General features: G+C 57.8%; 1 protein-coding gene across 1 annotated transcript; it reads left to right on the top strand.

The window, feature by feature from the left end:
* Nucleotides 1-1,736: 1,736 nt before the first annotated feature.
* On the top strand, nucleotides 1,737-10,219 carry TACR2 (tachykinin receptor 2). Its single transcript, XM_040976076.1, has 5 exons — nucleotides 1,737-2,128; nucleotides 5,245-5,439; nucleotides 7,753-7,906; nucleotides 8,289-8,485; nucleotides 9,830-10,219. The coding sequence occupies exons 1-5, from the start codon at nucleotides 1,737-1,739 to the stop codon at nucleotides 10,044-10,046; spliced, it is 1,155 nt and encodes a 384-aa protein (XP_040832010.1). The 3' UTR covers nucleotides 10,047-10,219.
* Nucleotides 10,220-10,812: the final 593 nt, after the last annotated feature.

Here is a 10,812-nt window from a genome sequence, read left to right as displayed (position 1 = left end):
ACCGTGCTGGGATTTGTGGCATAGGCCACCCCCCTGCACCTAGCAAGGTGTACTCTGGGCCTGGGGCTGACCCCACCCTCATTGACCATGCTACACAGGCGCATGAGTGTCACTCAGAATATTCTCAGTGCCACTTGAAGTCCAGCATACATGGTCAGCGGCCCCAGCAGACAGCTCAGGGCAACCCCAGAGGAGCCCTCTCTGGGCTTGAAACTCCAGCTCCTGAGGTTCACGGTGGCTCTCAAGGGGAGACCCCTGAATCACCCATGAGGGTAGCAGCACCACAGGGGACCTGGTTAGAAACACAGCGGGTCCCCTCTTCTCCTTCCCGTGGAGCCCTGAGCATCTTGAAGGAGAGGAGGGCTCCTTTGGGGTCACAAGTCCAGGTCATGCCTTCCGTGCACAGCTCCTGTGTTGAGCAGTGTGATCTCATCTAAACCTCACACACAGACGGCAAGTTCTCTGATTTGCGAATGGGGCAGTTGGTCCTCTCACCGTCCCCACCCTACCCCATCAGCCCCAGTGACCTCACCCAGGACAGCCAGCTTTCTCTCTGCCTTAGGCTTTAGGACTATGGAATTACCCTGAAACTTCACTAATGAAAGCAAAAAAGCTGGAAGGCCATCTGCATGTCGGTCAGGGAACCAAAGGGTAGAGATGGGTGGGACCCCAGAGGTCAGCCCACAGCAGGTGGAAGCGGGGCAGGCACCCAGCACCCCTGACCAGTAGGCTCTCAGCATACAGGGGCTCTCCCAGTGGCAAGCTGACCACCCCACCACCTCATAAACACCCTGACACCCCTGGCGAGTTCTGAATCTCTCACTAAGATTTGCTTTTCAGAAATTCCCAGAGTCACCAAGCCCAGCTCAGACTCAACCCAGCGTTGAGTGCTCACTCACAGTCACCCGCTAGCTGCAGCTCCTGTGCCAGGCTGAATGTAAACACGCAGCCAGGGCTGTGCCCTCTGTGCCAGCCCCCCACCCCCACTCCGCTCTGGGCTGCAGCCGATCTGATCTACCCAGGGCCTCTCCCCGCCTCGCGGCTGGTACTAAATCTTCCAGCAGACAAGGCCCAGCCGTGCAAGCAGGGGGTGGGACAAGGGGCGGGCGCCGAAGCCCCACCTCAGCAGCAGGCAGCACCCCTACTAGGGGGTGGAGAACGGCAGCCAGGGCTAGCAGTTGGCAGAGTCGTGGGCATGCCTGGGCCTCCCAACCCAGCCTGCACCCTGAATCCTATGCGGGTGACCTGTGGGATCTAGCCTCCCACCATCTGCCCCTCTGACCTGCCGTGGTGTCTCCTGAACAGCATTAGGGAATGCTCCGGGGTTCCATGCTGGCTGCGCTCCACCCAGCCCTCCATGAGCACCAGCGCTGGCTGCGCTCCACCCAGCCCTCCGTGAGCACCAGCCTTTCGTCTCTTCAGCAAAGGGAGTGAGCTGATGACTTTGGGGGATGCGCTCTGCTCTCAGTGCACGGTCTGAGTCCCACTTTTGCATGGGGCACGCTAGAAGCCTTGCTGGGAGGGGAGAGCAGGGGCCGACCATGGCTGTGTGCCAGGTGCTGTTCTCTGCCTAACCCATCTGTCTGGGCCGGAAGACAAGGGGCCCTCAGATTCCCTAGCTGCACCTTGCTGCTTTGCATCTCCTCCTGTCCTCACTCCCATCCCGTGTACCTACACACCAAGGAGGACCGCCAATCCAGGAGCTGCGGCCCTTCGTCCCCCACTGAGGAGCTGCCATGGGTGCTTGTGACATTGTGACTGAAGCCAACGTCTCATCTGATGTTGACAGCAATGCCACGGGAATCACGGCCTTCTCCATGCCTGGCTGGCAGCTGGGCCTGTGGGCCACAGCCTACCTAGCCCTGGTGTTGGTGGCCGTGGTGGGCAACGCCACGGTCATCTGGATCATCTTGGCTCACCGGAGGATGCGCACAGTTACCAACTACTTCATCGTGAATCTGGCATTGGCTGACCTCTGTATGGCCACCTTTAACGCTGCCTTCAACTTTGTCTACGCCAGCCACAACATCTGGTACTTCGGCCGCGCCTTCTGCTACTTCCAGAACCTCTTCCCCATCACGGCCATGTTTGTCAGCATCTATTCCATGACGGCCATCGCAGCCGACAGGCAAGAATGTGGCCGGTGCAGCTGGGTGGGGCAGCTGGGGTGGGGAGAGACACCCCATTCTGCTGGGGTACACACTGAGGTGGGGCAGCAGCTTGTCTGTGGGCACAGTGGGTTGGAGGAAACCCCACAATTTGCCTTCCAGATCCAGCCACAATTCCAAATACTGTATCTAGAGGATGGGAGCAAGTTAGCTCAAGGTTAGACCCAGGAAGGACACTGCTGGCGGGGCTGTCCTCTTATCTCTGCATCTCAGTGAGGTTGCGTGAGCCCACACTGAGCCTGTCTGATCACGGAATTCTAATAGGACCTGTTGTTTTCACTAGTGGCTGCCACCTGTGGCCTCCTGGCCAGGAGCCCTGGGCCAGCAGGTGCAGGAGTCAGCAGGGAGCCCACCCCGAGTCCCCGAGGGCTGCTGGGGACCTGCAGGGCCTGGTTTGGGTATAGGAGACTTTGAGTCTGGGGCAACATGATTCAGACAGCCACTGGAGCTGCAGGAAAAAGGCACTGGCAGTGATGGTGGGCAGCGAGGCGCCTGAGAACCCCTTCCCTGGGCATCACCTCCCTGTCAGGTCCTCCCTGGGGTCCCCACCCCATGGGCTCCGGCAGCCCTCCACCCAGCTGCTCAGCACATTGCTTTGGAAACTTCCCCAAGGATTGCACTCAGGAAACATTTTCTCCTGCTCATGGCACCTAAAAAAAGAAATCTTTAAAGCCTCCTTCATCCCCAGGGTGGGAGCATCCCGGCCAATCAAAGGCCCACAACATCATTGAGTCCAGTTTTGTTTATACAGGCAGCTGCAGGCAGAATTCCAAATTCAATAGAACCAGGCTTATTTCTGAGTGTGCCACTTAATGTGGTCCGCACACAATGTTGTAAAGATCCAAACGACCCTGCCCAGAACAGAGGTTTCCTACACCCTTGTAATTTTTTAGCCAAGGAAACTGAGGCAGGGGTGAGCCGGTGGCCTTGAAGCCACCCCTTCAGTCAGGGACATTCAGCACCCCTGCTCCCTCCCTGTCTGACAGCCCACATCCTAACACTGCCGCATGTCTGCACATCCCACTGTGGTTTGCTTGGCCGGCCCCCAGCCGGCGTTTGGGTGTCCTCGGTGTACATTCGAAGCAGCTCCAGGCATTGGGCACACCCAACCCAGGACAATCAGCTCCAATCCCTGGGCCTCCCAGGGCTCCCACTGTCAGGGCGTGGGTGGGAGGTGTGGGGCTAGGGCCCAGGCGAGGCCACAGGCCACTATGCAGGAGGGGTCTGCTGGATACCCAGCCAGGCAAGAGAGCGGGGTGGCTGATGACACCAGACACTCACACATTCATTTCTTTACACCTTCACTCACACCACAAGCGAGCTAGCTCTGCTGATTGGCCGCTGGGGGCAAAACCTTGTGAGTTGAAGCAGCCAGCACAGGCATAAGGTCCCTGAATATGAGACACTCTAGAGGATTGGGGGCACCCAATGGGCTGGGGGCATGGGCCAGGGGGAGACGTAGCCTGAGTATTGCACAGGCTGTCCAGGCAGGCCTGGTTGGGGAGGTGGGGCAGGAGTGGGAGAAATGTTCAGCTCCAGGGAGAACATTCCCCGTGGCAGCAAGGAGAAGCAGGGCAGGAATGCTCACTGGCCACAGAGCTTCAGCCAGTCGGTGCCCAGAAGGTGTCAGGGAGGGGTCCACATCCTCTCATGCTGGCCTTGTCCCGGGCATTACCCAGGACCAAAGCCCTCAGCAGTGAATTTTTAAATAAAACTTCATTTATTTTTATTATTTGAAAAGCAGAGCAGAATTGCACAGAGAGAAGCAGAAACAGAGAGAGAGATCTTTCATCCAATGGGTCACTCACTCCCTAAATAGCTACAATGGCCAGAGCTGAGCCAATCCAAAGCCAGGGGTTTTTTCTGGATTTTCTACATGGGTTCAGGAGACCAAGGAAATTGACCCCATCTCTGCTGCTTTCCCAGGCCACTAGCAGGGAGTTGGATCAGAAGTGGAACAGCTGGGATTTGAACTGGCACCTATATGGGATTCTAACACTTCAGACAGAGGTTTATCCTACTATGCCATGGCACTAGCTATGCACTGCATTGAAAGGCAATGAAGAACTAGAAATGACCACACTGTCCAATCTAGAGCTCCCAGGGTCCCCCAAGTGCAGCCCAAGTGCTCCATTCCTTCTCACAGCAGCCCTCCCAGCTTGAGCAGCCTGTTCCCCTGGGGACAGGCAAGGATACTGGAGGGGTTCAGGTAATTTGCTGGGCCCTGGGGGCCCAGGGTGTGAATCCCAGGGTGCAGGACCTGCCCCTTGCCCAGCAGCATGTCCATGGCCCAACCAGGGAGTTTATGCCCCCAGCTGACCTGGGGTCAGCTGCTTCACCTGTATTGGCACCTGTATTGGTACCCAAGATCCCTGAGGCGCTCACTCCTGATCCATCCACAGTGAGGGGTGGGACCAGGAGGAACCACGGGCTCTGGGCAGAGGCCAGAGGATGTGTGAGCTTGCACAGGAAGGGAGCTACCCTCCCACTCATCTTCCTTAGTCCCACCCAGCCCCAGGACTTTGTAGGGCTGGGGAAGCCTGGGGGCAGAGGGGAGTGCCTTGTCCCAATACCAGACAGCCCATGGGCACAAGGATGCCAGGCAGCAGTTCTCCCAGAGGCTGCTGCTCCTGACAGCCTGAAGTTGGGGGCAGGGGGCTGCCTTCACATATTCATTGAAACATGCAACGTGGCTCCTTGGTCATACTAACCACGTTTCTCATGCTTATTGGCCATGTGTGGTTAGCGACTACTAAACGGGACAATGCATGTGTGGACAGCATTTCCTGCATCGGTGAGCTGCACTGATCCGGGCTTCCTCCTGCAGGCTTCCAGCTCTGCTGATGTTCCTGAACAGAAGTGGGCTGGGCCTGGGGCACCCGGACAGAGGGCTGAGCTTCAGACTTAATGCTGGGTACTCTGGCCTGCGCTAAGCTGGACAGCCAGTGTGGCCAGTGCCCTCCAGTGGCCTTCTGCGGGAATGTTCCCCTCTGAGTCTGGGCTCTGGGGGAGAAGAGGGAATGAGAGCCTCTTTGATGGAAGGCAGCCCACTACTCACACTGACCTTTGCTCACAGGTACATGGCCATCGTGCACCCCTTCCAGCCCCGCCTCTCAGCGCCTGGCACCAAGGCAGTCATCGCTGGCATCTGGCTGGTGGCCCTGGCCCTCGCCTTCCCCCAGTGCTTCTACTCCACCATCACTATGGACCAGGGTGCTACCAAGTGTGTGGTAGCCTGGCCTGAAGACAGTGGAGGCAAGATGCTCCTCCTGTAAGGCCTGGCATGGGGGGTGCTGTGTGTGTGTACTCGTATTCATGCATGTGCATGTGTGTGCAGGCATGCACTTGGGCCAATGGGTGAGCATCGTCACTGGGAATGATCCTCAGCTAAGCGTGCGTGTACTCCTCCCACTCCATGTGGCCATAGCAGGTGTGCAGAGTGTCTGGGGTCTCCCTCACCATACCTGGAAGCCAGTATAGGTGACACAGATGGGGCTGTATCTCCCTGGCCCAAGAGAAAGACCTCAGGGCAAAGTGCAGCTTCTTGCAAGTGCACGTGGCTGTCACATCATCCCACCTGTGCTCGCCCTGCTCCCAGGTGGCTGCACATATTAACCATTCCATTCTCTGCACAATAGGAGCACTGGAAAACTAACTCATGTGCCATGAGTGTGCACCATGAGTAAGTAGTAAAGGGGGATTCGAACCCAGGCTGTCGTGTTTCCAAGCCCAGTCTCCTGGCCATTCCATTACTTCCATGGGGCTGTGTGGTAGTTTAAACAGGGACAAGAAAACTAAACCTGGAGGTGGCCAATTTCAGGGCAACAGAGTCCCAGCTGCTTGCAAGTGTAGGGATGTGCACCAGGGCCTCCAGGTAACCATGACAACCCAGCCTTTACTCAGCCCCTGCCTCCACTCCCTCCACCACCCCTCCCCTCCTGGTCTCCATCCGTCCTGAACGTCAGGCAAGAGAAGCCATTCCATACTTGGCAGTCTGCCAAGGAGCCTAGGGTTGGACCTCCATCTCATCCCCTACTCTCACTGAGGCTGGGGCCCATGGCAGCACCTTCTTGCTGGTCCCGGGGCGGGTGGTATTTTGGGACTGACCACTAGGGTGCAGTGTTCCTCTGCCTTAATGCGTGGGCTTCCTTCCCTGAGAGAGGGGAACCACTAGGTACCTGAACTGCCAGGTCTGGCTCCCTGTGCACGGTGCCTGGGGCCCTGCAGTAGGCCAGGAACAGCAGGGCAGGGCCAGGAACAACAGGGCAGGGCTGGGCAGGCAGAGCCACACAGTGGTGCTCCTTAGACTTGGAGAGGACTGGGGAATGCCTGGCCTGGCTGAGGACATCTTATCCTCTTGGGTAGGGGAGTGTCTGACACAGACCCCTTGCTCTGTGATCCCCAGGTTACATCCTGATGCACCCCAAAGCTCAGACTGGGCCAAGAATGAGGGGGTGGAGCAGGGCTGTTCTTAGCCAGGATGGAGAGGTGACTTTCCCATTTTATAGATGGGAAGACTGAGACTTAGGGCGAGCACTGCGTAGCCCAAAAATCACATGTTGCATCAGAGTCCTGTGCTTCCGAATAAGGTGCTGTCCAGGTTCCCATCGAGTCTGCAGAGCTCTGACTGTCACACAGGTTCCTGTACCTTTTTGGGCCTCAGTTCTGTCTCTGGACTCTGGGGCAGGTGACCTGGTCCTCTAGCTGTCCCTAGCTCAGACACTGGGCTGGCTCCCCCGCCCTCTCTCACCTGCTCCTTGTCAGGACTCTCCATCTAGATCGCACATGAAGACCAGGGCATCCAGGAGCCCCCAGGGCCTGTGCAACTGGCGCACTTGCCAAAGTGAGCAAGCGGGGCTCAAAACGCCAGGAAGAGGCCCACAGCAAGCAGGGCCCTTGGCTGGCTGCTCCCCAGGTCTCAGCTGATCAGTCCTCAGAGCCCAGAGCCAGAAACAGCCACAGCCCCCAGGCATGCTCTCAGCCCAGCCCCGTGTGCACCCAAGGACCAAGCAGGGGTATGAGGGACACTTGCCAGGGTCTTGCTGACACTGTGGTGCCCCCAAGTGCATGCAGGCAGGAAGCAGGTGGCACAGTAGTGTGTGCAACATGGCAAAGCCCAGTGTCCTACTCTTTGCTGCCGGGGTACATACAGGAAGGGGTCCTATTGATGCCAGCCACTCTACACAGAAGCTTCATGCATGCACATGTGCACATCCATGGCATACCTACATACAGGACTCCAGAAGGAACAGCCCAAATGGCACATTGTGACACGAGTGGGATAAGTCACATGGCTTCCCCTTTTGGTATTTAATAGTGTCTTTACTTCTAAGCCAACGCAGTGCTCAATTCACTTTTTCTCATTCCTGTTTATCTCCTTGTTTGGTAGCATGTGTCACCTGGACGGAAGCCGGGCTAACGCTGGGGGCCCTTTAGTGACAGAGGAAACGAACCCTAGCCTTTCTCTGCATCACGCCAAAGCCTCTGTCCGTGGTGCGGACCAGCAGGGGCAATTGCGGTCCCAGGCTGTAGGAACCTGGTGGCTGGCAGCTCACTGCCCAGGCCCTTGGCTTTCTCCCCACAGGTACCACCTCACGGTGATCGCCCTCATCTACTTCCTGCCATTGGTGGTGATGTTTGTCGCCTACAGCATCATCGGTCTCACACTCTGGAAGCGCGCGGTGCCCAGGCATGAGGCGCACGGCGCCAACCTGCGCCACCTGCGGGCCAAGAAGAAGGTGAGCTCCTGGGGCAGGGCCAGCCTGGGGAGCCTCCCCTGCTCACCCAAAGACGTGGGGGCGATAGTGGGAAAGCAGCCTGGGAACCCTGTGGCTGGCTCAGGGGCTCCCCAGAGGTTGGGATTAGGAACAGGACAATGCTCATCTACCCTCCAGGACCTGTTGGGCTGGATGGGCTTCCGGGAATGAGGACAGGGGACAGCCCTGGGTTAGGGCTGGAGGTGGGGGCTTTGAAGGGTGGACCACCAATACTGCAGGGGGGCTGGGGCTGCCCAGCGATGTAGGGTTGCCCACACTGGCATGAGGGGCATCCCATAGCTGCCCTGGGAGGGCTGGGGCTCAGGGTCCTGGGGCAGAGGAGTAACTTGAGCTCTTGTACCAGTTTGTGAAGACCATGGTGCTGGTGGTGGTGACCTTCGCTATCTGCTGGCTGCCCTACCACCTCTACTTCCTGCTGGGCCACTTCCAGGAGGACATCTATTGCCATAAGTTCATCCAGCAGGTCTACCTGGCCCTCTTCTGGCTGGCCATGAGCTCCACCATGTACAACCCCATTATCTACTGCTGCCTCAACCACAGGTGAGCCCACCTGTGTGCCTCGCCCCTGCCTCATCCATGGGAAGGGCTCCCTGCATTGCCTACCCTCCTCCCACCCCAGGCAGCAATTCCATCCTCCTAGTGGGCCCTCAGCACAACCCACCCTTTGGTCAGGGCCTGGCTTCAGTTCCACCTGCTCCCCAAAGCCTCGTCCAGGCCAGAGCCCTCCTGGTCTGCCTGTCCCTGCTCTCTCCAGGACCCACCTGTAGGACAAGGGAGGACCAAGAGGCACTGGAGGGAAACTTGGGGAGGGGCTGGCTTCTCTCCTGACATTAAAAAAAAAATTCATTTAAAAGGCAGAGTGACCGTATCTGAGAGAGATGGGAGTCAGGAACGCCACTCAGGTCTCCCACGTGGGCGGCAGGGATCCCTGCCTCCCAGGTGCAATAGCAGGGAGCTGGGTGACCAGCACAAGGTAGCCAAGACTGGGAGCAGGCACTCCCAGACAGGACGGGCTGTGCCCACAGCTCAGCAGAACCAGGCCTGAGCTGCATGGTAACTAGATCCTGGAGACAAGCAATGCATGGACAAGTTACCAGTCACCCAGGCAGGAGATGGGTGGCTTTAGCTGGCTGTGGTCGGGCCCTGGCTATAGTAAAGCCAGCTAGAGTGATGGCAGGGAGGTGGCATGTGAGAGCCAACAGGTTCTTGACCCATTGGGGAGCTGAAACACACTGGCTGAGGGTGGCAGGGGTGACTGAGAGCTAGGGTGGGGGCATGTCAGCTGTGGATGTGAGGCATAGGGCCCCAGTTGGGAGTCTTGTAGCAGCATAAGGCAACAACCCAGGGCAGGTGGTTGTGCAGGGTCACGGAAGTGCACAGCCTCTGGGCAGATGCACACCGGCTCTCCCATTTGACATAGGGACTCCTTCCTGTCTGCTCTGCCCCAGGCAGCTGGCATCTCTTCTGCCAACCTGATCCTTTCTCTCGTTGTGCCTCCTCCTCCGGCTTATGTGGGGACATCAGGGCTGCCATGGGGAGCCATTCATTAAGCAGGGCTTGGTAGCACCACATGTAGGGAGTGAGCCCCTTGGGAGAGCACACCTACTGTGCCCACTGGGCCCAAGCCCCAGGTTTTGTGAGCAGCCTCCAGGTACTCCTTTAGAGAAGCTGGAGGACTGCTGTGCCTCCATCATTCAACTGTGTTCATTTTCTTGTGTAATGAAATGGCCCAAATCTGCAGTCACCCATCGGCCAGACTGGCGGCTTCCAATCCCACGTCAGGAGCCGCTGAGCACCAGAGTAGGGTTTTCCTCTAGGGTAGGGCTTCCCCGACACACACACAGCTCCCACACTCCAATCCTTTGCTCCACCCCCCCACTCCAGGTTTCGCTCAGGATTCCGCCTGGCTTTCCGCTGCTGCCCTTGGGTCACACCAGCTGAGGAAGATAGACTGGAGCTGACACACACACCGTCCCTCTCCATGCGGGTCAACAGGTGTCACACCAAAGAGACTCTGTTCCTGGCTGGGGAGGTGGTCCCCTCCGAGGTTGCCAACGGGCAGGCTGGAGGTGCCCAGGACACGGCTGCCTGTGAATTCTGAAGCCTTGTGCCTGGCTGCGAGGCGGGAGGCTTAGCATCCTTGAAGAAGCAGCCAGCCAAGCGGACAGACCAGACAGTCTAGACCATGTCTGCCACATCCACAGAAAACAGCATGGAGCGAGAGTCTCCCCATGGCAGGGTGGCACCTCAAGGGAGCCATGGGGGTTGGAGCGCTCCAGGTAGAACGTGCCTTCACCTGCTCCAGGAATCACAAGCTCAAGTGCCTTCCTGGAGCAAACAGTAATAAGATCGGATAAAATGCTAAATTAAATGAAGAATGAAGAACCCTGAATGTGCTGACTTCTGGTGGCAGAGGAGGTGCAGACTGCAGCGATGTGGACAAGCTTTCCGAGGACCTGATGGCAGCTGACCTGCCTGGGTAAAGCTGTCAGTGCTCACAGCGGCCCACGGTTGCCAGGGTCCCCGAGCTTCCCAGGAAAAGTCAAACTCCAAATCGAGATCTGGCTCCCAGACATTTGTAAACTTTGGACATGCTGAGTAAAGGATGTCTGTGGGCAGTGTGAGACCACGACACTGACCTCTCATCAGACTAAAGACACCATGAGGCGGCTGGCCACCTGCCAAGCCCATCGGCTGAGAGCTCAGAGTTTGGGAATGTAGCACAGCCCCTGGAAGATGGAGGCGGAGAGCCTGCCAAGACGCTTGAACCCTCACCTGTTCTCACCAGGAGGCTGAGCCGCTGAATGTGATATGAGGGGACCAGCAGGCCACACACAAGCTTGGTGCTCACTGAACCACGGCCCAGT

This window comes from Ochotona curzoniae, unplaced genomic scaffold (assembly GCF_017591425.1).
Source record: "Ochotona curzoniae isolate NIBS_2020 unplaced genomic scaffold, NIBS_Ocur_1.0 contig_2692, whole genome shotgun sequence".
Classification (NCBI taxonomy): Eukaryota; Metazoa; Chordata; class Mammalia; order Lagomorpha; family Ochotonidae; genus Ochotona; species Ochotona curzoniae.
The sequence above is the reverse complement of the archived record's forward strand: the minus strand, read 5'-3'. Positions and strand labels throughout refer to the sequence as shown.

What these genes read in the sequence shown, in the direction of transcription:
- TACR2 (XM_040976076.1), top strand. Translation starts at nt 1,737, where the DNA reads ATGGGTGCTTGTGACATTGTGACTGAAGCCAACGTCTCATCTGATGTT. An exon ending in ACGGCCATCGCAGCCGACAG is followed by an intron (nt 2,129 to 5,244) that starts GCAAGAATGTGG and finishes CTTTGCTCACAG; the next exon opens with GTACATGGCCATCGTGCACC. An exon ending in ACCTGCGGGCCAAGAAGAAG is followed by an intron (nt 7,907 to 8,288) that starts GTGAGCTCCTGG and finishes CTCTTGTACCAG; the next exon opens with TTTGTGAAGACCATGGTGCT.